Source organism: Sporothrix brasiliensis (genome assembly GCF_000820605.1).
Source record: "Sporothrix brasiliensis 5110 chromosome Unknown Cont18, whole genome shotgun sequence".
In the NCBI taxonomy this organism is placed as follows: domain Eukaryota; kingdom Fungi; phylum Ascomycota; class Sordariomycetes; order Ophiostomatales; family Ophiostomataceae; genus Sporothrix; species Sporothrix brasiliensis.
The window spans coordinates 1,228,707-1,255,233 of record NW_024467137.1 but is presented as its reverse complement, the minus strand read 5'-3'; the positions used below and the strand labels follow the sequence as shown (position 1 = coordinate 1,255,233).

The 26,527-nt window shown below is 56.3% G+C and overlaps 11 protein-coding genes across 11 annotated transcripts; 6 read left to right on the top strand and 5 right to left on the bottom strand.

The window, feature by feature from the left end:
• Positions 1-1,085: 1,085 nt before the first annotated feature.
• Positions 1,086-2,345, top strand: SPBR_01766 (uncharacterized protein; the record flags this gene model as incomplete). The annotated part of the gene is made up of 1 exon (XM_040760076.1): positions 1,086-2,345. The coding sequence occupies one exon, from the start codon at positions 1,086-1,088 to the stop codon at positions 2,343-2,345; it is 1,260 nt and encodes a 419-aa protein (XP_040619346.1).
• A 3,055-nt stretch (positions 2,346-5,400) lies between these two features.
• On the bottom strand, positions 5,401-6,149 carry SPBR_01997 (uncharacterized protein; the record flags this gene model as incomplete). The annotated part of the gene is made up of 2 exons (XM_040760306.1): positions 5,401-5,510; positions 5,732-6,149. The coding sequence occupies 2 exons, from the start codon at positions 6,147-6,149 to the stop codon at positions 5,401-5,403; spliced, it is 528 nt and encodes a 175-aa protein (XP_040619345.1).
• A 1,570-nt stretch (positions 6,150-7,719) lies between these two features.
• Positions 7,720-8,976, bottom strand: SPBR_01768 (acetylornithine deacetylase; the record flags this gene model as incomplete). The annotated part of the gene is made up of 1 exon (XM_040760078.1): positions 7,720-8,976. The coding sequence occupies one exon, from the start codon at positions 8,974-8,976 to the stop codon at positions 7,720-7,722; it is 1,257 nt and encodes a 418-aa protein (XP_040619344.1).
• Positions 8,977-9,776: 800 nt separating this feature from the next.
• SPBR_01543 (pantothenate transporter) lies at positions 9,777-11,595 on the top strand (the record flags this gene model as incomplete). The annotated part of the gene is made up of 3 exons (XM_040759853.1): positions 9,777-10,579; positions 10,659-10,726; positions 10,829-11,595. The coding sequence occupies 3 exons, from the start codon at positions 9,777-9,779 to the stop codon at positions 11,593-11,595; spliced, it is 1,638 nt and encodes a 545-aa protein (XP_040619343.1).
• Positions 11,596-11,791: 196 nt separating this feature from the next.
• On the bottom strand, positions 11,792-12,421 carry SPBR_02050 (NADH dehydrogenase (ubiquinone) Fe-S protein 7; the record flags this gene model as incomplete). The annotated part of the gene is made up of 1 exon (XM_040760359.1): positions 11,792-12,421. The coding sequence occupies one exon, from the start codon at positions 12,419-12,421 to the stop codon at positions 11,792-11,794; it is 630 nt and encodes a 209-aa protein (XP_040619342.1).
• A 749-nt stretch (positions 12,422-13,170) lies between these two features.
• SPBR_01531 (uncharacterized protein) lies at positions 13,171-15,017 on the top strand (the record flags this gene model as incomplete). Its single annotated transcript, XM_040759841.1, has 2 exons — positions 13,171-13,251; positions 13,278-15,017. The coding sequence occupies 2 exons, from the start codon at positions 13,171-13,173 to the stop codon at positions 15,015-15,017; spliced, it is 1,821 nt and encodes a 606-aa protein (XP_040619341.1).
• A 717-nt stretch (positions 15,018-15,734) lies between these two features.
• Positions 15,735-16,430, top strand: SPBR_02018 (uncharacterized protein; the record flags this gene model as incomplete). Its single annotated transcript, XM_040760327.1, has 1 exon — positions 15,735-16,430. The coding sequence occupies one exon, from the start codon at positions 15,735-15,737 to the stop codon at positions 16,428-16,430; it is 696 nt and encodes a 231-aa protein (XP_040619340.1).
• A 127-nt stretch (positions 16,431-16,557) lies between these two features.
• Positions 16,558-17,754, bottom strand: SPBR_01803 (tRNA (cytidine32/guanosine34-2'-O)-methyltransferase; the record flags this gene model as incomplete). Its single annotated transcript, XM_040760113.1, has 2 exons — positions 16,558-17,588; positions 17,652-17,754. The coding sequence occupies 2 exons, from the start codon at positions 17,752-17,754 to the stop codon at positions 16,558-16,560; spliced, it is 1,134 nt and encodes a 377-aa protein (XP_040619339.1).
• Positions 17,755-18,334: 580 nt separating this feature from the next.
• On the top strand, positions 18,335-20,863 carry SPBR_01359 (ATP-dependent RNA helicase DDX24/MAK5; the record flags this gene model as incomplete). The annotated part of the gene is made up of 1 exon (XM_040759670.1): positions 18,335-20,863. The coding sequence occupies one exon, from the start codon at positions 18,335-18,337 to the stop codon at positions 20,861-20,863; it is 2,529 nt and encodes an 842-aa protein (XP_040619338.1).
• Positions 20,864-22,845: 1,982 nt separating this feature from the next.
• SPBR_02153 (uncharacterized protein) lies at positions 22,846-23,061 on the bottom strand (the record flags this gene model as incomplete). The annotated part of the gene is made up of 1 exon (XM_040760460.1): positions 22,846-23,061. One exon carries the CDS (start codon positions 23,059-23,061, stop codon positions 22,846-22,848), a length of 216 nt encoding a protein of 71 aa, XP_040619337.1.
• A 426-nt stretch (positions 23,062-23,487) lies between these two features.
• On the top strand, positions 23,488-24,144 carry SPBR_02043 (uncharacterized protein; the record flags this gene model as incomplete). The annotated part of the gene is made up of 1 exon (XM_040760352.1): positions 23,488-24,144. The coding sequence occupies one exon, from the start codon at positions 23,488-23,490 to the stop codon at positions 24,142-24,144; it is 657 nt and encodes a 218-aa protein (XP_040619336.1).
• Between the last annotated feature and the right edge of the window lie 2,383 nt (positions 24,145-26,527).

Genomic DNA, 26,527 nt, shown 5'->3' with positions numbered 1-26,527 from the left:
ATGAGACGCTTATCGAACCCTGATTCATGCTCCACAATAAATAAACCCCGTAAACCCTGTATGCTGCGGAGTTTAGCGCCTTGCTGAGCGGCCCGCTCCCGGTTGGTGCGTTCAGAGAATACCAACGAATGCCAGAGGCATCAACGACAGGCCTGGCCAGCCGTCACTCGTAAGCCGATGCAGTAAATGTCCTGCATCCGCTGTCCGTTCAATTATCATGCTGGATGGAACTTTAAAATTACCACGAGGTAACCTCTGACAATGAGTTTCACTTGTGGGTTGCGGGTTGCGATCTTCTTTTTCCCCGTGTGTTCTGACGCTTTCTAAAAGGCTGTCAGAAAATTCATACGCCATTTATGTAAGCCAACTCCACAACACGAGTGTGAAGAGTATCCCTAGCATTCTGTCAAGGTAGACCTAGGTTCCTCGGAGACAATATCACGAGAACAGGATATGGTTTCTGGTCTACGTCGTTTATTCGTCCTCTTGCACGAGAAGAATGATCGTAATGGCAGTACGTTTGTGGCCCTTGACAAGGTAGAGTCAATAGGGAGACATCTGCAGCAGTACTCCGTGCACACATCACACACCGCCCTTCATACATATAATCTCATATCTAGTCTCTACAGTACCAAAGCTAAGAATATTTGGCAGACATGTGCATTGCGTATCAGTGGCAAGTAGTGCAACTCATTACTCACAGTATTTTCAATACCGTGAACACTGCGTAGTATAGAACTTTAAATCGTAGCGCTTCACGACTTCTGCCGTCCTTGTTGTGCTCATTATCGGGACAACTTGGAACCTTATTGGTATCTCTATAATGGGTAAAAATACACATAAATATCGAGTAGCTCGCATCAGGACTTGCACTGAATTTTGTAATATACACAAAATTCCTTCTCGACACGGCTCCATTTCCCCCGACAACAAAGACGAAACTTGACAACGTGCTCCTTGTGAGTTTATACACTCGACGACTAAAGTACAACACCACGATAATGGAGCCGTGGCCTACTTCGTTCTCTTTCGATACACTCGTGGAGCACAATGACGACGTCCTTACAACACGACGCCCAGGAGACATGCACGCCCTCTGGGTCTGGGACGAGCTGCACAAGTTCAACCTTGAAATGGCCGCCATGGAAGCCGCCCTGTCCAACGCCATCAGCGTGGCCTGCAATGCTGGCCGCCCGGTCATTGACGAGCCGTGGATGCCGGTCCTCGTCGACAATTTCTGGCCCATCAAGAGTCGCGCCCGCGATGTGCAGCGCAGGTGTCTCGAGTACGCCCGCCTGGCCAAGACACTGGACGCGGACAAGCGAGTCCGTCACGCTGCATGGGCCGCCACGCGCGCCACCGCCACCGCCGCCCTCGACACGAACAATGTGGACGATGCTGGCCCTCATGGCCGTACCGTTGGTGTCCATGTGGTCGCTGACACGGACGCCGGGGCCGATGCCAATGCGGATGCGGATGCAGGCAGCCGTGCGGGCGTGGTTGCAGAAGAAAAGGACGTAACGACAAAGAACGACGCCGACAAAAAGGACAGCAAACCAGGTTTCGTCCGATTTGCAATGCTACCGACCGAACTACGACTCATGATCTGGGAAGCGGCCACCATGCCACCACCCTGTGGCCATGTCATGGACATCACCAAACCTCCCAAAACGGATTACGACGTCGCCATGGCCCTCGACATGTTTCCCGATGCAGGCCTCTGGCGGGCCTGCTCTCAGTCCCGCAAAGTGATGCGGCGGGCCTACCGCAAACAGGCCGCCTATTTCAACGAATCGGACGAGTGGGGCGAGCACCCGTACTGTGCCGGCGACAGACAAAACGCAGCCAGCACACTAGCCGAGCGAGACGAGGAAAAGGTGTACGACCGGTTCGCCCGGATGGCGCGGCTCGTCCGCACGGTGGAGAAGGCAGTGGAGTTTCTCATATCGGACGTGGAGCAGTTTATGGTGAGCACCAAACAGGCCGTGCACGAGACGCGCAGAATCGTGCAGCCGCTTGTAGACAAGGACACGTTTGCGGAAGCCTTTGACCAGAGCTTGCGGCCACAGTCGCTGCACCAGTACATCCCGCTGTGGCGGTTGCTACGGATTCGCCAGGACATGTGCCGCGACAGGTGGACCTTTGACAGCCAAAACTTTCACGACTATGACGAGCAGTACGGCAGTACGGTGGTGGAACAGGAGGCGAAGCAGGTGGAGAAGGAAGACGAGAAAGATGTGGAGGACGCTGTAAACGACACGGTGGATGACACCACGAAAAGAAATTTGTTTGACCCTGGCAAAGTATTCACAATTCGGATAAAACGCAAGACCGGGCCGCAATAAGAGACTGCGTCCTTGTTTGTCTAGCGTCGGGTTTATTTCAAAATACAATTATTCAAATATTTTTTACAACTTTCAACCGTGATCCATAAAACTAGTCTCGGCATGCACGTTCACAGGAAGATATGGCCGGCCCGATCGCTTTGCCAAAGAGGGTGTAAACTTCCTTACCAAATCCGGCGCCGCGAATGTCGTAGTCCATTCAAGAATGAGGGACCTCTCCGTGTACGTGTTGCAGCCCTTGGACACAGCTACCCAATCCATGCGCTGTTCAGCCATATGTTCAACGTTGCTGTGACTGGCGATCGCATCGCGCGCATACTCGACAGTGGTGCCGGCCGCAGGAGTTTTCGAAAAGAGAACCAGAATGTGGACTTCTTGCACGAGCGATTTATTCCAGACATTGTTCCAGGTGGACATAGACGACGGTGGTCAAAGGGATTATAAATCTGGAGAATTGGAGCCCATTGGTACCTTTGTGTACTTTAACAACAACACCTGACAGGTTCTTTTAATCGTTTAGAGTTGCCTTGGCACAACTATATAGTTAATATAGTTGTTTTATTGTATCGACTGGGTGTTCATCTCCAAGGGGCTCCAAGATAATGACAAGTAAAAAATATAAACAACTACGAAAGGAATCATCTGTCGATTTATAGACGCTCGCAAGACCCAACCCCAACGGCCAAATCCGCACCTGTCAGGTACTTACGGGGATGGAGATTCTTAACGAGGGATCGACACGGAACGCAGAGAATTGTTTACTCTAGATGGAGGGGGATGATAGGCAGATATAGTCGCGGAAAGTAAAAAAATATTAATTTACAAAAAAAAAGAAGGGAGAGGAGGGGAAGCGGGGAAGAATAAGGCCAATGGGAGAGAGCGAGATTGTGGCCCCTCCATCTCCAAAACAAAAAGGAAAAAAGCGAGGAATGGAGGAACAAAACCTAACCCAAAAACAAACCAAAACCTGCCAGATGATCGCCAGTTTTATTACTCGCCCTTACACTACGCTTATTAAATAACGTCCGGTTAGGCTAGGTAAAGGGAAACCATTTCCTTCTTAGCAAAACCGTGCTTCTCTGCCACCGCTGCCTTGAATACACTAAATCACGCAATGTCATCCACAACGAGCGAAAAGGGTGTCTGTTCCCGCTGTCCCCATTTCCTGAGCGCTCACACCAATCCAAAAATCTCCAAGTGCAAAAAGTGCGGCAAGCGATTCTACGTCTGCCAAGTGGGCGACCATGGCCACAAATATAAACAGGGTGTTGACGCTTCTGGGTGGAGGATCTGCTACATTCCATGCTCCTGCGGCGAGCCGTACTACCCAGACTCGGCTGTGAGCACGACCGAGCTTCAGCCCTGGGAGTACAGACTTGATCATGTCGCCTACCGACCAGTTTCGGACTTTTTTGGAGGTGCCGAAGAAGGCGAGGATGAGACGTGTCAGGATGACCTTTGGGACCTGACCAACCAGCTAGGCCAGGTGAGCATTGACGAACCAAGGGTGGACGACAGCGCCGGAAGCGTTGTATATGTCGATGCCTATAGTAAGACGGGTAAGCAGGTATACTTTTTATATGAACAGGTTGAATACAAAACGAATAGGAGTGACTGGGAGTGGGACGAAACTGTATCCGAGTCTGGCGAAGTGGTCCCGTTTTGCCAATACCAGCGTGATGGCATCAAGTTCTGGACTTATGTGCTGCCGAGCACGGAGCCCGATGAAGACTATAAACCAGATAGGAAGAAAAGGAAAGAACGAGGAAGACGAAGGTAAGATCTCCGCCCATCATAGTCTAGCAAATCTAGTACGACCACGAGCAGCATAAAAATATATCCGTGGAGTAGGAAGGTACTGAAGAAGAAGTAGTCTCCATGGGTTTTCTTCTTTTCGACGTGCTTGATTTTGAATATTTACTGCCAATCATTAGGTAAAATGTTCCAGTAACGTTGCCACCTATGATTTACAAATCCAGGCAGATCTACATTTGCTTCATCGACCTCTCCACGGACGGTAGTCATACAGCAGTCCAACATACGACCCACAGCAACGACGGTCGGACGTTTAAGTATAACTATGTTTAACGGACTACCCTCTCCGTCTTTTTTTTCAGGCTCGAAAACGACTTTGAAGTCATCGTCGATAGTAGCAAATCTGCCCGTTTCGCGTCGAAAGCCAAGGTCGACGGGCAGGTCTTTGATCCGCCATTCCCAATGCGCATACTCGCGTGTAAATCCTTGCTCAAGCGATGGCCAAATATCCAACTCGACATGGGCCTTTTGAATGTGGCCAGACGGCCGCCAGCACGGGCCCATTACCCAGAAGTTATTTTGCAACTGGTAATTCAGGCGACAGCGGAGGACATCGACTTGTTGCACGAGGTCTTTTTCATGCGGGTAACGGGCACATGGAGCTGCGTCGTCGAGTTCCCAGAACGAGTTGGACGCACCCGTCCAGGCGGCTCTGGTAATGTCGGGCGAAGACATCGTCGCTAGGCCACGGCCTCTCGACCCCTCGGTCGTCTCCAGCCAGAGAACCATCTGGTCTAGGATGGCTCGGTCGCCTAGGAGAAGTGCGCCCAACCACCATGGCGCAACGCGAGGGCGGCGCAGGGCAAAGGCTTTCGCCAGGGTGATCACGTCTCCAGCATCAATGAGCGGCTGTACCACGGAAAGAATCCCCCCGAGCCATGGGCTAACTAGGTTGCATACAACGTCCGGCTGCCAGAATATACTCCATAAATGGGGTCCGCGGCCTAACTTGTCTGCGCTGAGGGTCATATAGTACGGGAGGTCTGCAACGTACTGGCGAATGGCTATGGCCGTTCGGAGGGAGACAGAAGCTTTCGGCCGCGTGCTTCTTGTAAGAGGGGTAAGAATAAGATGCGGTTCCCACTTCTGATCGCTGTACAGTGGCAAGGCAAGGGCTGCAAAGAATGCGGACGTGTATGCCGGTAGCGGCTCGGACGGATCTGTCTCTACCGGGCGGCCTCTGCGAGGAGGGTCTTCCGTCCCTGCCTGCACCTCTGTGGCGACGGCCCGCGCGACTGGCCTAAGTCTGGTACTCCGGCGCGGTGTACGGGCCGTCCGTGTAGGAGCCGCCCGTGTCGGCCGTCGCCGTGGTGCCGCTGCTCGTGTCTCCGCCTCCGCTTCCTCCGTCTCCTGGAGACCAAACAACTCGCATAGCTCAATGAGAAGGCCAGCTGCGTCAGTGGAATTCGGCGGTTGTTCATCCGAGTTGAAGCGAACTGGGTTCTCGTATAATAAGACGAAACAGACATCTGCAGACGTTCTCGCCATCCAAGCTGGAGCTCGGGAGACTCGCCAACCGGGACACGGTGCTAAGACGGCGCAGAGCCACCGCACAAGGGAATACGATGCACCCCGCATATCGAGTACATAGTCATTGGCGCGTGGGGTGTAGTCGACAGCACGTCTCGGCAGTAGACAGGCCTTGGTATAGGCCGCCCTCCGGCCCTGGAGTTCAAGGAGTTTCGTCGACACAATGTAGGACCAGCAAAGGGTAAGGATGGCGAGTCCCTTAAAGCTGGCCGGTGGGTTGTGGGTGCTGCTGTCGGCAAGGGACAGCCGAAAGATAAGCGGCTTGGCGGCCAAGACGACAAGGTGCTTTTCAAGACCATAGCAGAGGGTCTCCTCGATGCCATTGTCGCCGCCGGTGCATCGTCGCCAAACAGCGACCCCACCAAGGAACTCTGCTGTGTCGTGCGGCGGAAGGGCCGGCACGTCTCTCAACATGATGGAGGGGTCACAAGTGCCACGAGGCATGTGCGTTGCCGGCATAGCTTTCGCGCGTAATATGAATTCTTGCCAGGTGCACCGAGCTGCTTGGCACATTCGGTTGATCTTGGCGGTCGTTGGAATGAGAAGGTCATTGTGACGCCCAAGCAAAAGGCCATTTGAGGACGACTTGGAGGACGACCGAGATGACGGCGGAGAGGACGGCTGCGGGGGGGAGGGTTGCTCTTCTGGATCATCGTCCAAACCCCCTTCTGCAGAGGTAGGCGCAGGGGAGCTGTCTTCACAGCGCTTGATAGGCTCTTCCACGCCGTTCTTAAAGACGTGGTCGCCAGTCGAGACCCAGTGGCGGATTCGATCGTAGAGCGGCTGCATCGTCCCTTCCTTGACCGATCACTGCCCACCTCGGGGGGAGAAATGTGTTGTTGAAGTGTGGCGTTCCGTGTGATGAGATATTCGTTTGCTTAGCATCGCTGGACAATGTCGGGAAATCAACAAACAGACTGCATCTTACGTAGCGTATATATCGCGCCGGCTCGATGCAGACTGTCGTTTGGAAGGGATACGGATTTTGAGGTGGCGACGACGTTCCAGATTGCACCTGAATGTATGGGTACGATTTGTGGGGCTGCGATTCTGCTATTGTGTGGCTGATGTGTATATTAGTCACCAAAAGAGTGGCTGCGCGCCAGCACCTCCATAAGCCCCTGAATGTGTGCCCAAAACGTCCTCACTTTCAGGAGGCAACACATCTGCCATACAATATAAGTAATTTCTGAAAGGCCTTGTGCTTCCAAGACACCGTATTCATTTCCTGGATAAGCCTGTAAGACAGACGCACAGAGCGCTGCATGGCGAGTCTAGGACGCACGGTAGAAGCCACAGGGTCACACGACATATCATGCGACACTCACGTGACGTATAAATTCAAGGATAAAACTAGGAGACGTGGACTTATTACAGAATTCTACTAGAGACAACGCAGTCTACCCTCACTTATGGTCATCCTGTTTATACAGTACGACAGTTCTACCAGCCACAGTTGGTCGACTACAGGCCTTGTCCACATACACGGGCTCCTTGGTTCGTTACCATGGTACAGTTATGAACATAAGGCCCTTCCTCTTTACACAATAACTAACCCTGACTAAATGTTCATAAAATTAATAATTATTTATTATATATATTATTATAATATTATTTAAGACTTATTATTACACACAAACGTATACGTCACTAGTTTCGTGATACTAAGTAACGGAACAAGAAAGAAAGTATTACAAATATCACGATTCAAAATACCGTACTATAGCTGTAAGTTAAAGACAAGTACAGAAAGAAAAAGGAGGAGGCGGGAGGTGGTAAGGACAGGGTTTGGGAAATGAATCAAAAAACTACCATAAAAAGCCGGAGAGAAGAAGAAAATGAAAAGAAGGGAAAGAAGTCAAGAGTACAAGAGAGAGACGTCGAGAAAGAAGGGCAGTATTTATATGCGGTCGTCAAGGAAGCTGGAAGAGCGGGCCAATCAGAAAAGAGTTATGGCCCCACATTTCCCGATTGGGACGGCCGCCTACTATGGCGACCACAACAGTTCTCCTTTACAGAATGAATTGCATCACGTGCGACTCCTCTTCAACGACTCGGTGATGAGCGTCTTGTATCCCTCGACAGCGCCTTCCAGGTCGGCGACGCGCAAGTGCTCGTGGTCGGAGTGGGCGACGAGGATGTCGCCGGGCCCGTAGAGGTACTTTTTGTGGTCGCCCTGGAGACCGGGAATGTCGGTGCCATAGTTGAGGACGACCGTGTCGAAGCCGTCGATGTCGTAGTCGAGCGAGATGGGCCCCCGGCCATAGGCAAAGTCGAGCGTCAGAGACGGCTCGACGGCCAGCACAGCCTCGGCAATCTGCGTCTGGATGCCCTCGAGCGTGCCGCCAGCGACGCGCACCGAAACGGTCGCGGCGGCCGTCTCAGGAATGACGTTGGCCGCGACGCCGCCGTGGATGGTGCCAATGTTGAGCGTGGTGTTGCCAAACTCGGCGCTGCCGGGGAGGCGGACGCCCAACAGCGCCGAGAGTCCGCGGACGAGGCGGTCGATGGCGTTGTCGCCCTGCTCTGGGTAGCCCGAGTGGCCGGCCTTGCCGTGCGCGGTCACGTTGAAGCCCAGGCCGCCCTTGTGCCCGCGGCCGAGCTTGAGGCGCGTCGGCTCGCCAAAGATGACGGCCTCCCAGGCCAGCCCGAGGCTGTTGGCCGCGCGGATGCCGTCGCCGCCGCGCTCCTCGCCGACGTCGACGAGAAGGGCCACGTCGCCTTCGCGGATGGCGTCCGAGCGCAGCAGCCGGTCGACGGCCACCACCAGAGCGGCCACACTGCCCTTGGCGTCGACCGTGCCGCGGCCCCAGAGCACGTCCGAGGCGGTGACGGGGTCGTCGTCGGACAAGAGGCGGCCGTCGGCGGTCTTGCGCTCGTACGGCCAGAACGGCGGCACCGTGTCAATGTGCGATGTGACGAGGACGCGTGTCTGGCGCGTGGTGCCGACATAGGCCCAGAGGTTGGCCCGTCCGCTGCCGGGGGCGACAGGCTGGATCAGGACGGTAAAGCCACGGGCACGGAGGTAGCCAGCCAGCCAGGCCGTGGTGTTGGCCTCGGCGCCGGAAATCGACGGGATTTGCACCAGGCTTTTGTGGAGCTGGACGAGGTCGGCGGTGGACGGCGGCGGAGGCGATGACGCGAGCGCCAGCGAGGCGGGGGTGGAGATGACATGCTGGTGTGGGTAGGCGAGGGCGTCGAGGGGCGCTTTGGAGGCGACCGGGGAGCGGAGCGCTGCAGCGGACGAGCCGAGGAGGCCCCAGAGCGTGTTTGCACCGAATTTCATGGTCGTAATCAGTTGGGGCCAGCAGGCGAGAAGACAGGAAACGGGGTCAATATTGCCGGCCGGGAGAGACCATGAGACCATAACGAGGCAACGCGCAGGCCAAGGCAGTTCCTTGGACAGACGACGCCCTGCTCGACTAAATATTGCTCGCCTGAGGATGTCGTGTTCACGCGAGCGACAGAACAGGCACAAGCCTCAAAATACTGACAAATGCAAGTTGTTTGTTCGTGTTTGTCGACTCCTTCATAACGACCCCGGAAAAGCACATCACCACGCGAAGAGCACATCATTGATCCTATAGACTGCGATTGGCGGCTCACACTCCGAATTCCCGGCTGGCGTCCTGGGCCACCCGGTTTCGCGGTATGAATATTGGATATAGGTATGCACGCCAATCGCACCATAGCGCGCGCCAAATGCATCACGGAAAGGTGTCAGCGGCCGCCCCCACGTCGACATGCCCGGACAAGAAACGATCAGCCAGTATCGGCCAATCAGCGCCGCTTCGGCGACTTACACCACCTGGTAGGGCCATTCCCCGCCCTGATACCAACACCAATGCGAAGTACGACGTCGACCGCAAAACACGAGGAGCCAGCAGAGATGCAAAGATGCCGAGAGATAAAGTTTGTCCTCGTGTTGCGTAGATGACGCTAATACGACATAAATAAGCCTGCAGCTGCCGGCGGCCACCTGGTGATGATTTGCATTGTGTCTCACGCCGGAGTATAGTCACAATTGTCTTTGCCTGTCCATTTGCCCACCACCTTCTCCTTTTCTGCTCACGCGCACCATCCATCATGTCCCCCGTGTCCGAGGTCCATTCGGACGATCCGTCCGACCTGCCTGCCGCCGCCGACGAGAAGAAGGCTGTGTCGGCGTCGTCCGGCGCCGTGGACGTCGAACGGGGCACGCCGACCGCCGCCAACGGCTTCCACGTCGTCGCGCGCGCGGCCAAGAACGAGGATGGCAGCATCGCAGCCGGCGAGATTGGCGCCATCGACGCGTCGGACATTGCCGGCTTCGACGCCGCGTTCATGAGCGCGCGCGCCAGCCTCAGCGCCGACGAGGAGAAGCGGCTGCTGCGCCGCATCGACTGGCGGCTGCTGCCGCTGCTGTCCGTCATCTACATGGTCAAGACCATCGACGCGGCCAACCTGTCCAACGCGCGCATCATGGACCAGGGCACGCCGCACAACGTCATGATTGAGCTCGGCATGACCGCCAACATGTACAACCTCGTCACCACGGCCTACTACATCCCCTACATCCTGGCCGAGACGCCCTCCAACCTGCTCGTCAAGCGCGTCAAGCCGTCCGTGTGGCAGGCGCGCATCATGATCTCGTGGGGCACCGTCCTGTGCGCGCACGCCGCCGTCAAAAACGCCGGCGGACTCTACGCCGTGCGCGCCCTCTTGGGCCTGTTCGAAGCCGGCCTGTGGCCCGGCCAGCTGCTGCAGCTCTGCTACTGGTACCGCCCAGACGAGATGGCGCCGCGCATCGTCCTCGTCACCGTGCTGGGCAATTTCAGCTCCGTCGTCAGCGGCCTGCTGGCCTTTGCCTTCAACGGCGTGACCGCGCGCGGCCTGTCGGGGTGGAAGTGGTACGTCGCCGTCAGCCGTCGTTTGCAATCGTTTGGAACATAAATGCAGCGTTCTCGTCTGACATGTCTAACATACTAGGCTCATCTTGACCGAAGGCGTCTTTACCGTCCTGCTCGGCATTTTCACCTTTTTCTTCCTTCCCGACTGTGAGTTGACGCATCTCAATACCGTGCTATAGGCCATAGATTTGCACGGAAAACATGTAAAATATACAGCACGGACAATATACTGATGCACTCACCCCCCAGTTCCCGCCAACGCCAGGTGGCTCTCTGAACGCGAAAAGGCGTTTGTCCAGGCCCGCCTGCCCATCAACGCCCCCCGCGCCCAGGAAGCGAACTTTAGCTGGCGCCAGTTCGTGCAGACCCTCAAGGACGTCCGCCTCTGGCTCTTCCTCGGCTGCTGGGCCTTTTACACCGTCGGAACCACCGGCCTCAACTTTTACCAGCCGACCGTCATTGCCGGGCTCGGCTTCACGACCATTGGTCGCGCCCAGCTGCTCAACATCCCGCCCGCCATCTTCTCGTGCGCCCTGACCATCTCCTTTGGCCTGCTGTCCGGTACCGGCCGCATCCCCCAGCCCTCCATCCCCCTGTTCTTCATGGTCGTCATCCTCGCCTGCTACGTCGTCGAGTACACCTACCCCAACGTCGGCGGCGTCTATGCCGCCACCATCGTGGCCGGCGGCTTCTCCTCGGCCTGGTACACCATGATGTGGCCCTGGCGCGTGCAGACCACCCAGGGCGCCACCGGGTCGGCCCTCGCCATCGCCTTTGCCAACAGCTACGGCCAGATTGGCGGCGCCGTCGGCTCGCAGCTGTTCAACTCGCGCTACGCGCCCCACTACACCACCTCCTTTGGCATCGCTATGGGCTTCATCGGCATGGCCATTGTCATGAACCTCATTACCTGGTCCGTCACCTGGCGCGTCGACACCGAGACCCGCCGCATCCGGCGGGCACGGAAGGCCGCCCTCAAGCGGAACGAGGCCATTCTGGACGACGTGCAGATTTAAAGGTTGAGGGGGTAGAAGTCCTGTGAAGAAAAACAGGTGTGGATGTGCAAGACACTGCAGAGATGTGAAACCGGGTAGTCGGCAGTTGGTCTTGTCAATTTGTGTGGTCGTATTCCCTGCTCGCAGTAGCTTGACAGCGAATGATGACCAAAGTATCGTTTGTCCACCACGTCTTCTTCTCCATTCGCTGCCTATTCTACTTCCTATACCACATCCGTGTCGCCCTGGTCCGCCGGTTCTTGGCCTGCAGCAACAAGATGCCGTACATCAATGCCTCGGCCGTCGGCGGACACCCCGGCACATAAATGTCCACGGGCACAATGCGGTCCGCGCCCCGCACCACACTGTAGCTGTAGTGATAATAGCCGCCGCCGTTGGCGCAGCTGCCCATGCTAATCACCCACTTCGGGTCCGGCATCTGGTCGTAGCACTGCCGCAGCGCCGGCGCCATCTTGTTGGTCAGCGTGCCCGCCACAATCATCACGTCCGCCTGCCGCGGCGACGCCCGGAAAATAATGCCGAGGCGGTCCTGGTCGTAGCGCGGCATGGAGACATGCATCATTTCGACGCCGCAGCAGGCGAGCGCAAACGTCAACGGCCACATGGACCCGTTGCGGATCCAGACGGCCAGACGGTCGAGCGTTGTCAGGGTGTATTCGACGAGGTTGGTCGGGCGGTCGTTGTCGACACGGGCGACGGCCCCAGAGATCGGCCTCGACGCCGTCGATCTGTTCGTGTGGACGGCTTGCGAGTAGCTTCGACGGCCGCGAGTGCACATGGCGGGAAGGATCGCGACGGTTCGCCGCACCGGGAGGGACGTGGTCATGACGAGTGTTCTGGTTGCCATTCTTGCTATTGCACATGTCAATTCAGTGGTGAGGAAAAACACGTGACTAGTATATTGACGATCGTTGATGTGCAAGACTCACCAGAGGTTGCCAGAGTGGCCATATGGATCTCAAAAGCAATGTTTACAGATGTGATTCTCAGATCGGAACATCTGAACAAGTCAAAGGATAAAACCGGAACTCCAGCGTCCTCACGACTTCATATCTTCCCGTCTTACACTCTTCGGGAAACGCACACATGTGTGACCCACTTTTCGTGTTAGTTGTGCAGCGTATTTGCACTGTCTTTTCTTCACATATCCACCAATTTTCGGTGGGACCCACCGTGAACTTACCAACTGTCAAACACCTCCACACTTTCAACGTCTGGCGTCGGGAAAAGCACGCATCTGTTTTCCTTTCTTCTCTCCTCCCGCGTACCACAACCGACCACCAGCAGCCACTATGAACGGGAGTCCAATTTCCGCATGTCCTGCACTCCCAAGCACCCACACGGTGCCTACAGATCCCTCGGCGTGCAAAATCTGCCACCTCCCTTTTGCTACCGTCCCGTGCGATGCAGCCCCCAACCGGGAGTGTGCCTTCTGCCGCAGGGTCTTCCAGCGCGCTGACTCGGCTCGCCGGCACGAGAAGACGTGCGGTGCAGGGCGCCCATCACCACGGGTGTACAAACGCGGCCGCAAGACACAGGCCTGCGACGCCTGTGCCCGGATCAAGGTCGCCTGCGATGCCGGGAAGCCCTGCCAGCGATGCTCCGACCGTGGTTTGGAGTGCCAATATGGGCGGCTCTGCACCATTCCTGCGCACCGTGAGACCCAGACATGGCCCACACAGAGAAGCCCCGTGGCCGCTGCCGCTGCCGCTGCCGACCCAGAGCCGACGACCGACGAAAACGAGCGCAAGAAAAAGCGGCAGATCGCCTCGACGTACCAGTTCTTGCTCCGATGCACGGATCCACACGTGAACTTTGTCAACGATGCCATGGTCCACGGCGAGCCAGAGCTGGACCCACAACGGCTGCCGGCGCCTGTCCCTGGTCCAACACCAGTCCCCGAGCCCATCATTGACACAATCGACCCGCAGCTTCTCTTCCGCAGCTTCATGGACCCCTACTTCGGGCTATCCATCGACTACGGCGGCATCGATGGCTCTATTTTCGGCGCCGACAATGCCAGTGACGACGTGAACAGAGCATCAGCCGTCGCATCGGACCCAGCATTCGCGTCGGCACCTGCGTCGGCCACCGGTACCTGGCCGTCCTCGCCTGGCGCAATCTCACTCAACACCATCTTGCCACGCGTCATCCAACTCGAGTCCGAGATGTTGCAGCTCATCGCCCAGTACGACCCGGACACGGCCGACAGGCACTATGCCGCCGTCAAGGCCTTTTTTGCGGTAGCCGACTTTCGCAGCCTACTAACCATCTTCTTCCGGCGTCATCAGCTGCTCGCCAAGCTGATCCACTGGCCAACGTTTGACGCGCGCCACATCGAAACGGGTCTGCTGATGGCCATTGCTTTGTGCGGTGCCGCATACTCGCACTCGAGCGAGACCGCGATCCCCACCGATGCCGCGCTCCTCGCTGCTGCGTCGAACATCCAGCCGCTCGCAGAACAGTTCATCTTCCGGCGTCTCGACGAGGTGGGCAAGGGAGTTGGTGTCAACGCCAGCGTCGCCGTCGAGGTGTGCCAGGCCGCCTACCTCATCGTCATCCTCCAGACAAGTGTCAGCGACAAGGACAATGCCACCCGCCGCCATGCTCTGAACCAGCGCCAGCCGGCCCTCGTCGACGCCCTCCGCCGCATGGGCATGATGGAGAGGCGCGGTACGAGCCTGTGCCTCCCGCACGCCACCGCGGCTGCATGGGCCGCCTTTGTGTACAGCGAGTCGTGCACCCGCCTCGCCTTCTGGGCCATGTTCACCGATGGGCTGCTGGCCCTCTTTTGCAACCGCGCACCCACCCTCGCCATTGCCGAAATGATCGGCGACCTGCCGTGTCGGGATGAGCTCTGGGATGCGCCAGACGCGGAGGCATTTGCGAGGCTAGCGGGCTGCGCGACGGAGACGACGCACGCCCCCTTGTCATTAAAAGCCGTCGTGGCGACGCTCCTAGCCGATGACAGCCATCCGAGTGACCAACCGAGCGATTCCGCCGCGGCCTCTACGATTTCGTCTGCGTCTGCTGACCTCGCCCACCTCAGCGTCTTTGACCTCTATTCCGTCGTCGGCGCCCTCCAGTTCTCCGTCTTCCACTACCGCGCACAGGCCCTGCCGCCCAGCACGGCCGCCGTCGTCCTGCGGGCACTCGACCGCTGGGACCGGCTGTGGCAGGCCGCGCGCGATCGCGTCCCCCCCGATCAGCAACGCTGGCTCGGCATCGCCCGCCACGCGCCCGAGTTTGCGCGCATTGCTCGGCGGATTGTGGATGTGACGCGACAGGTGTCCGAAACGACGGCGACCGGACCGCCCGCCGACGCGCTCGCGGACGTCCACCGTTCGAGATACATACAGTGCCGGTCTGAGTTCGATTTGGCCGTGTTTTACCAATTCATCCTTGAGCACGGTCTGCGGTGACGTGTTGAAGGGAGAGGTGCATTTTATGATCGTTGTGTGATCTGATTAAAAATGGATCTACTCCGTGGCGGCGTTCATCCGTTGCATAGCGCGTGTAGAGCTGTCGACGTCCGTTCTCCTGTGCAGTGGGGTGTGTTTGTCGACAGAACCAGGGATGGCAAACGACATGTCGATGCCGTCCCGCGTGACTCAATTGGCCAGTTTCCGTTTTGGGATATTTCCGACTTTGCACGTTGTGCCCCTGCGTCTCCACGCCCTTTTCATGACAGAAGGTACGATTGACAGAGATCAAAGATCCCGGGGAGGGGAGAGGGGGTAACTCAACTAGGCAGGAGGAATCGGATAACACCTAAAAATGTGGAAACAAGCTTCGAATCAGGGACATCACTGCCGTACAGCAGTGTCAGACACGCTATTTGGCCTTGACTCTGCCGTAATGAGTCACCCTAAAATAGCCTCAGCCCTGAACAGCGCCCAACGTAAAATGACGATCCGTCTCAGACATCTTTTGTCGACTTTCCTTTTAGAATCAACAACGAAGTAATTACGGAGAACCTGCAACCGAGTCAGGGTCGAAAATAACTGCCAATTTCATATAATTTCATTTCATTGCGTCTCGTCAGGCTGCAAGGCATTATACATCTCGTGTCGTCACCTCAATTGCACGTCCAGCAACCCTACTTCAAACAATTTCGCGATCCTCCATCACTCTCCACGATGGCCGCGCCTACAGGATCACCGCCATTGACTTGGCGAACATCCGTGTCCGTACCTGTGCCTGTGCCGACCGATGCCAAGGACACCGCCGACATTAATGCCGCCGCCACCCCGTCAGAGCAGCACTTCATCTGCTCGTCCGACTCGGCCCTTATCCAGCTCGACGCCCTCCACGACGCTATGTCGTCCGACCTGATGTGGTGGGCCAAGCCACTTTCGCGGCCCCAGCTCGTCGCCATGGTCACGAACAGCTTGTGCCTCGGCGTGTACACCACGGACTCTGCCGACGGCGCGCCCCAGTCCATGGTTGGCTTCGGCCGCCTCGTCACCGACCGCGTCACCTTCGCCTACCTCACCGATGTCTATATCCTACCCGCCTATCAGCGCTGCGGCCTCGGCGCCTGGATGATGCGCTGCCTGCGGGAGCTATGTCACGGTAGCGAGCCTGGCCGCACGGGCAGTGTTCCCTCCACGGACGGATGGCCGAACCTGCGGAGCCTGTGGCTTGTGGCCAGCACCGAGTCGGCGGCACGCATGTACATGGGCGCGTTGGACGCCGAAGAGGCCGCGCGGTACCGGCCGCAGCCGGGTGTGCCGGGGAGCGGCATGCTGTTGGTGGAGATGCCGGGGCCGGCAAACTCGATCCGGAATCACGCGAAGCGAAATGAGGAGGCAAAGGCAGCGGCGGGGACATGAACGGCACAGACGGGGAATAGGCGTTGGGCCAGGGCAGCCTCAAAACATCCACAGTGGCGTACGTAATAGATTTGGTTTGCGTCCGAGTCGCTCCTTTGCATGTCGCTTTGTCGTAGGTGAGGTCGTGCTAGACAGTCGTCTTGCCGTAGGCACCGCCGGCGGCCTTGCGCATCTCGAGCGCCCGCTTGTATGGCGGTGCCGTCGGCGGCTGCACGGGGTCCAGAGACACGTAGTCGTCTGGCAGCTTGTACGAGGCGTCTGAATCGAACGCGGACAAATCACCACAGGCCACAAACGGCGCGATCCAGCGAGAGCCGAGTGACGGCGCCGCCCTGGTCGCGTCAGACGGCCGCAGGTCTTCCAGCGTCACCTCGACAATGTGATCGCCTGCCGTTGACGCAGACGACTCCGCCGTGTCCGCGCCGTCTGGTGGCAGGTCCGGGACGATGTCGCCCACACCCAGCGGCCGCTCCAGACTGGCCTGAAAGGCTGCCGGTGGCCGAAAGTCCAGGCACACGATAAACGCCTCCACACTGCTCGCCCGCGACGACCGCGGCTTGGCCACGACGACGCGCGTAAAAAACAGCTTGAGCTGTGCAAAGAGCAGGTCGACATTGCGGCCCCGGAAAATCTTGGCCACAAACTTACCGCCCGGCTTCAGGACACACAGCGCCAGGTTCAGCGCCGCAAACAGCAGCTGCGACTGCACGTACATGTCGAGGTCGTGCAGGCCGGTGACGTCGGGCGCGCCGTCGCTCAACACGAGGTCGACAGGGTTGCTTGCATTGGTGTCGGAGGGTGCGGACTCGAGGTCCAGTGCCTTGAGAAGCAACGGAACCGTCGCTGGGTGCGTAATGTCGGCACGGAGTGTCACGATGCCGGGCAGCGGGCTGATGGGCTGCAGGTCAATGGCCACAATCTTGACGTCGCGGCGGGCGGGAGGAGGCGCCACAGCCTCGTTGTGTGCGGTGGCGGTGGCCGCTGCCGGTTGACCCCCCACGCGAAGCATCTGCTGCCGGACGAGCGCCTCTTGGTTCTGCCACGCCGTGCGCCCAAATGACTCGCCCTTGATCAGCACGCGGGACAGCACCTGTGACCAGCTGCCGGGTGCGGCACACAGATCAACCACGCGGGTCACGCCGGAGAACAGGTCAAACTCTGCGCCGTCAGCCACATGCCATCCACGTTTGTCGTTTTGCCTGGTGACGTCCTCTCACTCACCTTCGTCGAGCTGCAGCAACTTAAAGGCGCTCCGCGCGCGCCAGCCCTGCTCCTTGGCCAGCCGGTAGTAGGCATCACGCTTATCCTTGGACGATTTGCCCATCTTGTCGTTTTGTGGGGAGTGAATCGTTGCTTGTTGGTACAGGCCGTGATGGTGCGTCTTTCCAAGCCAGTTTCTGCGTGAGAAAATTAGGCGTAATTTTCACTGCTGAGCTGCACGTGACAGGACAGAACAATAAGCAGACGCAGAAGCAACACAAAAGCAACTTTCAGACCCTTCAACACCTTGTGCTCTCTGCAGTTATGGATATAAAATGTATTTATATTAAAGTTTACGTACTCTACGCCCCAATTTACGGGCGGGGAAAACAGCGTATGGGACAAAAGACTGACCTTTTTTTTCTCAGGTCAGGCTGATAAGAGTAACTATACACACCGTTTAAGGCAGCTATAGTATGTGATATAATAGCGTGAAATGCAGTGCTAATAGTGTCATTGATAACGATAACGATAAGGCTTTTTTGGCGGGCAGAAAATAATTTGGCAGAAAAAGATCGCGGCTTTTCAGGATACGCCAGCTGCCTCCAACACGTACCACGCAGCCGTCCAATTGCTGCCAGCCACAGCAGCTCTCCATACGTTCCCCGACAATTCTTTCCCTCGACTTCTTCCTCCTCCCAATAATGCAGACCAAGCGCAAGAACGGCAGCCAAGCAGGAGGACCTGGCGCGGACGCGAAGAAACGTCGCAAAGGCAATGGCGGCGCCAAAATCAAAGCGGGAGCTGCACCTGCACCGGCGGCTAAGCGACGCGTCGTGTCGATCAACGAGCAGGCCTGGAAACCTGTCGAGGCTCCAGCCGTCGACGGGTCTGAAGGCGTTGGCTTTGATGGTTTCATGGGCATCGAAGAGCTGACAGGTTTTGACGTTGTTCGCAGTGGGAATGGGCTCCAATTTGTGACGACGGACCCGTACGACAGCGACCAACAGCCGGATGCCATAACCGAAGAGGAATTTGAGGGCTTTGACGACGATGTGGCTGGAGAGGACGACGCAGAAACGTCCGAAAAGAAGGGCAAGGCGCAAGAACAGAGGCCAAAAGACAAGACAAAGGACGACAAGGACAAGAATCAAAAGACCAAGAACGACTCAAGAGCGGACGCACAAGCCGACGCAAAAGACAAGAAGAACAAGAGGAAGGAGCGACAAAAAAACGCAAAGAGCGCAGCGGCAGCGGAGCCTATCCCTGCAGGCGCCGACGACGAACTGAGCAAAAGCGCCGGGTTTGCGTCGCTGGCCGACATCGACATGGACGCCCTTGAGGACAACGCCGACGTGGCTTCCTGGGTGCCGCTCAACCTGTCGCCGCCCATCCTGTCTTGCCTGGCACGGCTCAAGTTCACCACGCCCACGGATATCCAGGCCGCCGCCATCCCGGAGATCCTCGCCGGCCACGACGTCATCGGCAAAGCCTCGACTGGTTCCGGCAAAACGCTCGCGTTTTCCATTCCCATTGTGCAGCGATGGATCGCCCGCAACAACAGCCGTAATGCCGCAAAGAAGAACAAGAAGTCCAAAAACGCAGAAGGAGTAGACGGCAAGAAGATGGCCCCGCTGGCGCTGATCCTGACACCTACGCGTGAACTGGCACACCAGATCTACAAGCACATCAAGGAGCTGTGTGGTGCTCTCCCCACCAGCCCGTACGTCTGTCCCGTGACGGGTGGAATGTCTGTGCAGAAGCAGCAGCGCGAGCTCGAGCGGGCCGATATCGTCGTTGCGACACCGGGCCGTCTGTGGGACGTTCTGAACCTGGGCCCCGAGTTCCTGGAGGCCTTCCAAGGCATCTCGTTCCTAGTCATTGACGAAGCGGACCGGCTGCTGGCGGACGGCCACTTCAAGGAGGCCAAGGAGATTGTTGATGCGCTCGAGCGGCACGATACGCAGCAAGACGGCTACGAGGACGCGCAAGGCAGCGAGGACGACGACAACGACGACGACGACGACGGAACGTCGGGCTCCACGAAGCGGCCTCGGCAGACGCTCGTCTTCTCGGCCACCTTCAACAAGAGCCTGCAGCAGAAACTGGCTGGAAAGAGTCGATTCGACCTGATGGACGAGAGCCAGTCGATGGAGCATCTCCTGAAGCAGCTCAACTTCCGCGAGGACGTGCCCAAGTTTATCGACGTGAACCCCGTGTCGCAAATGGCCGGCCGTCTGCGCGAGCGCCTGCTGCAATGTGACGCCATGGAGAAGGACTTGTACCTCTATGCGCTGCTGCTGCTCCTGGGCAAGAAGCGCACCATCATTTTCACAAACTCCATCGACGCCGTGCGCCGCGTCACCCCCTTGCTGCAAAAGCTCGAGCTGCCGGCCGTCGCCTTGCACTCGACCATGGCCCAGCAGGCGCGTCTGCGCGCGCTCGAGCGCTTCAAGGCCTCGACACACGCCCGCGGCTCCATTCTCGTGGCCACGGACGTGGCGGCGCGGGGTCTCGACATCCCCGGCGTCGACGCCGTGATCCACTACAATGTGCCCCGCACGGCCGACTTTTACGTCCACCGCTCCGGCCGTACAGCCCGTGCCAACACGGCCGGTGTCAGCATCCTCTTGTGCGGACCCAAGGAGGTCACGCCCACGCAGCGCCTCGTCGCCAAGATTCACGCCCGCGATGCGGCCAAGAGCGCGCAGACGGCGGCGGCCGATGGCGAGTCGACTGGCTCCAAGAGCGCCAAGAACTCCAAGAGCGCCAAGAATGCCAAGAAGACGTCGTCCTTTATCCGCACCGTCGACATTGACCGCCGCATCATTGCCCAGCTGCGCGACCGCATCGCCTGTGCCAAGAAGCTGGCCGACTCCACGCTCGCCAAGGAGATGCTGAACAAAGACGACAAGGCCCTGCAGGAGCTGGCCGACGGCTTGGATCTGGACTACGACGAAGTCTTTGAGCGCACCAGCTCAGGGCCCAAGAAGTGGCGCAGCTCCAGCCGCAAGGAAGACCTCGACGCCCAGATCCTCTCCAAGGCCACCGTCAAGGCCGGCGCCCGCGAGCTCAAGATGCTCCTGGCAAAACCCATCAACATGGGCGTCAGCGAGCGCTACCTGGCCGCCGGCGGTGTCAACATGCGCGAGCTGATGCGCAACGGGCCCGGCGATTTCCTGGGGCATGTCGACTACCTGGGCCTGGACGACGATGAAGACGAGGACGAGTAATGCCGTTGCAGTAGGATTTGTATTTCTGGTTTTATATATTTCAGTGAGCGTTTCAATTTTGTACCAACATGATAAAATATAGACTTCTGGCCGGCACTCAACAAGTTGTTTTCAGGGTACATCTTTAAGAAAGTTCAAAATAGTGCATTATATTCAATTCGGCCACACCAAAAGAGCTTGTTTTACGTTTCCGGAAATATACCGAAATTATCGATCCTGTTCTTTTCCGGCCCCCAAAAAGATGAAACAAAAATTCACAAACCTTCTAGGCTGCGTTCTCTTTCCTTTCATATTCACCACCGATATATGTGTCATTTCCGGTCGTGGCAACATTGGAACTTTCCAGTGGCAGCTTCAAAACATCTCAAACTCGAAACCGTGACCAGAACGCAGGACATTCCCTATATGTTTGATGATTGACTTTGATTAGTCGCACGAGATCGAGGCCAAGTTAGGCGGGCGTTCGGCGCTGGATGGGATTGCCGCATTGAGCTGCGAGGTGGTTCAGATCTGAAATGGAGGAGACGGCCATAGGAGGATGCCGTGGAAGCTCTTGAACGTTTTAGAACAAGACAATAGAGAAGAACGATGAGAGAATGGGACTCGGAATATTTAAATAACTTATGGGAAGACAACAAACTATCACTCGGTTAGAAATCAAGGAAGGTGCGTTGGGTGTCGCTTCGACCGCCCCGTTCTTTCCCATTGTGATTATGTTGACACACTCGCTCCTTCCTTCCCTAAACTCACAAGAAGAGGTGCTGACGACATCGCCACAGTGTTGATAAATTTCTTCCGCCGTGAAATGCCAAATCTACAGCCCGCTTCTTTTGCTCTCCAAACAAACGGAATTTCGCACCTCGTCGCTCGCCGCTTCCAATCATCCTATAGCCGCTACGTATCCACTCCGAGACTACCTACGCGACGTCCTGGACCTATATATCCTCTTCACCATGATCTCACCTCCGTTTGCCGCCCTGACCGGATGGCGTCGGATGCTTCATTTTCATTATGTCTTGATGGCCATTCAAGCTGCTGTCTCGGCCACCACCGGTCTTATCCTATTCGGACCTCCATTTCTTCACTTTGTCTGCGGCCACCATCACGAACAGCACCTTATCCACTTCCTCAACATTATTCTTTCCATGCTTAGCCTCGTCCGCGGCTTCTCAATCTGGCCGGCGGCTTTTGTGGCCAACTATGCCTACCTACTCGGATCCCTCTTCTCTCTCGGGGACCCTCTCGGTGTGAAAAACGTCGTTGCTTCCACCGGGATTGTCCGGTACTCCGACGCTACCAGTCTCACCGCAAAACAAGCTGCCCGGGTGGTCGTCGCTATGGCTTTCAACAGTGGACGGGCCCACAGTCTGATTTGGCCTCCTCAATACCCTGCACCAGACTCTGTGCTAATGGTGGCTCTGCAAGGCAACAAACTCGGGTCTGCCCTCTTGCCTAGAGTCTGCCCGGTGGCTATGGTTGTCATTGTATTCCCGGCGCTGCTTGCCACGTTCTATACTACAACGCGGCAGATGTCCCTTCGTCTGTCAGTCCATAGACTGTGCTGTGTCTTCCGCTCGCACGTGGCTGTTCCCACTACCACTACCTCTATCATCGTCGTCACTGCCGTCGATACGACAGTAAACTCAAGTGATCCAGCTAGCTCGGGAACACCCTCACTGCCCGAAAATTCGGCCAATGAATCGGAACTGAGTCCATCTCACGGTACAGAGCAGATGCATCACAACGAAGACCACGGAGACCACGGAGACCACAAAGACCACGAAGAATACCAGCCACCATCCCTGCTCCGTTCCTTTGGGAAAATTATATTCAAACTTCTCCAGGTTGTGTCTGGCACACTCGCCGAAGGTGCTGTGGAAACCCTCGCTCCATTCGTGTTTGGCGCCATCGTGATCGTCACATTGGCCATGACAATGGTGCTCTTTGGTGTCGGTCATGTGGGCGTTGACTCTCTCGTTCAGTCAGGTGTCTTCGGTCTCACTAAGGATGCCGTCGACACTCTGCTTGAACTCGTCAAGATGCAGTGGCGTTTCTTGCGTCAGATGCGTTGGTCGTGGTGGCTTGAAACAGCGGTACGGTACGAGCGCCGGTACGAGAACACAGCCCACCATCACGTTCACGGCAACGAGGATGCCAATGCCCATGCCCATGCCGACAACCACGCGGCCCATGATCATGTCCACCGTGGGTGCATGGACACAAATTGTCCGTTCCACATTTATGGCCACAGTACACACAGCTCTGCCAACAGCAATACGGAACAAAACCATGCCGACGACGGTAAAACTGTGACTGCTGAACAACCAAATGAGCCTGGCCGACGTATTAAAAAACGCCGTCATCATCGTCTCTGTCGTCACTTCCATCGGCACTACCATCATCACCATCATCATCATGGCGAAATGCACCAGGAGGAGGATAATCAAGCACACGACCCAACACGGCACCAAACACAGCACCAAACCCATCATCAGGCCCACCACCGCCGCCAAAACACTCCTGGATCACACATCGTCTTGGAAAGCCGACGCGACTGGCTTCGCTGGTTCTTTGGTCGGCCTCACCGCACCGCATCGAACGACTTCACCTGGCCTGCACCCACAATGGCAACTGCGGCAGCTGAGGTGGCCGAAGGCTTCTTCGGACGCCCGCTAGCGGACGTGGACGGACCTCATAACGACGCCTGGGGTATGTTCGACCACCAATCTCGCGAACACGGGAGTTACTCGGACCAAGACCTGCGTCACCTTCCATCCCAATATCAACAACAGAACACCCAGCCGGACCTCTGGGCAAGTGATCGTGATGATTTTCTGACGGTTGACGCGATTCAGCATGCACGTGCATTTTACAGTCAACAGCCCGACGAAAACCCTGATGAGACTGACGATGTCCCTTGGGTTAATATTGCCAATGGTTTCAACGTTGACCATTTTGATGACAACGATTCCGTTACTCGCGATCCTTTCGTTCGCGACGAAGACGCTAGCGAGTATAATGCTGGTGGTGTCGCCCGCGACTATGCCAATGCCAGTCGTCTCGATGGATATGATGTGGATGGAAACAATTTCGATGGCAATTACCGCGGTCGTTATCAGCCCCGGGATTTTTTCCCGGGTAGTGGCAATACCTCTGACGACGGAGACGCGTTCGGCAGGACCGTCCCGGACACGATGCAGTGGAATGAAGTGGTTGACTCCGGATCGGAAACATTTGGCTCGAATAGCAACCATCGCACGGTCAGCAACGTCATCTGGTAGGGAGACACACTTGGAAATGACGGACGAAATACATCGTGCGAGTATGTAGCGGAGAGTGAAGCTGCCGCTCGTTTCTCTGATGCGGGAACATCCTTTTTTGCCCCTTTTGAACTCTTTGATCCCTTTTGCCTTTTTTTTTCCCTTCTCCATTCTGTGTCCGTTTCAAAGTTTTGGACCTATCTTGATACCGTTTCCTTTGGCGGTAAGGCATACCATTCTTATTGCGGTAGATACAATATCTTTTTGTTTTTCACCTTATTTGGTTGCCTACTTGTCCTTGTCACGTTTTCTGTATACGAATTACGGCGAACGAACTCTTATTTTCAGTGCGGCTCAACATAACGGTTATTCGCAGGATTCCAAGCCACACATCCTGGTCTCATTTCCCACAACCAAACCAAGACTGATAACTTCCTGGCTAGCGGGCTTGGCCACAGCGCCAATGCGTCGATGGACATAACAGGCCAAACCAAGACAGGAAAAAAATGGAAAAAGGCGCAGAGCGTCCCTGAACGAATGCAGAAGAGGAAAAGGTCAGGGACATGAGGCAAAAGGGAAACCGTTTGAACGCCACAGGAGGAACAAACGAATAAAAACCAGAGCTAAGTCTTCACCTTAAACGCCTTCTGTACCGGATCACTAACTACATTCAGCAGAACGAACCTTTTATGAAATGCGATGTAATTGTGCTTGCACCCAAGCATCGAACCCTCCACCATTTCCACCATTAAACATCTTACGGCTACTCTTCTACCGAAGAACACACTGCCTCCTACTGTGGAGTAGCCACAGCGGATGCAACATCACTGAGATAGACCCGTTTTCTAGCCAATGAACGACTGGCACGAGCGACGCAAAATGGAGTCGTTGGCCTGTGGGAAAAAGGTCGTCTGCAATGTCTTTCGCTCTCCATTCCGGTTTTTAAGTCTTACGTTTTGTTCTCTTGCTAAACCTAATACGGTGGAGAACGCAGCAAAACGTCACACAGAGGCGAGTTTACTGACAACGGACGAAAATCCTACAGAGCCGGATAACAAACATTCAACATAGTCCGCACAACAAACAATAACGCCTATCGAGGCATCTGCTAGCCAACTCACTCCCGACTCTTCTGGTGGCCATCAGCCGTCCGGATTGCCGATCACTACTCGACACAGGAAAGCTATGTTTCTGAGAAATGCGCCCCATTCGGACCCCACAGCGGGCTTGGCTGCTGAAGGGAAACAAAGACGCATAATTCCCACGATGCTCACAATGCGTCGATTTCAGGATCGATCTCAAGTCATCTGCAAGCCTCTTTGATTCTCTGCCTCCCCAGACGCATCACCGCGCAAAATGCAACCTGAGACCTGCGAAGCACACAAGAGTTTTTCAGGCCCCCTGCAATCCGCTCGTGAATCGCTGCTCGCCATTCGAAGCCATTTCGTGGGTCTGCCTTACGCTTGCACTGGTTCTGTACTAGTCTTGGGGGTTGTTTTGCGTCTTGGCAGGTTGATGGTGTCTTGAATGGTCGCACTCTCCTTTTCTTCGCGTCCCTTATTCTGAGTTCAGACTGTAAGCGCTCCTCTGCGACAATTGATTGGGGCGTTGCAAGAGCAAGGCGGCCCTCTTCCGCATGGATGGAGGAGGTGCATCCCCTCCCTTTCTTTCAGCTGGCAGGGATCTTTGAGGACCCTTGCAGGTTCTTCTTCCACAACCCACGACTCAAACAGATGGGGAGTTGGAAGGTTTTCTCTAGGCGTGACGACGCACTGAAGTTGACGTCCTTGGATCGTGTCGGTGCGGCTCAGATGCGAGTGCTCTGTACCCCGTGCTCCGTATGCCGTCAAACGAGGCGAGCAAGATGGGAAAGAGATGACCCCGGGAAGACGGTAACGGTGGTGTCTCCTTTTCTGCGCATTTTCAGTTCAATTTTGTCCCCCCATCTGCCTGACCCTACCCGACTTGCAGACTTTCAGACTTGCCTGCCCGGAACCTTCTCACATGCGACCCCTTGGTATTCCCTAGCCAGTCTCCTTTCTCCTCGACGGCTCCTTGGCTGAGTGGGACGCGAACTCGGCTGGTCTCCGCCCAGTCACTTGGGCCCTTTGAATATTTCCCCTTCTCTCTTTTTCTTTTTTTTCTTCAGCCCTGTTTCCCGTTAGTCTACTTTGTCTACTTCATACTCTCTTTTGTCTACTCGTTTGTTGTCTCGCGTCTTGAAGGAGGTAAATGGTGTCGATATCGGGAGACACCTGACCAGCTTGCGACCCCCTCAACGTCGTCGTCCACTCGCAGTTTGTCGTTGCCTCTCGGTCGCGCCATCCTCTATCCTCACCGCAAAGCGTCTTTGCTGTCCCGGTCCGGTGTCTCGCCACTTGACTACCTTCGTTTGATATTCCAC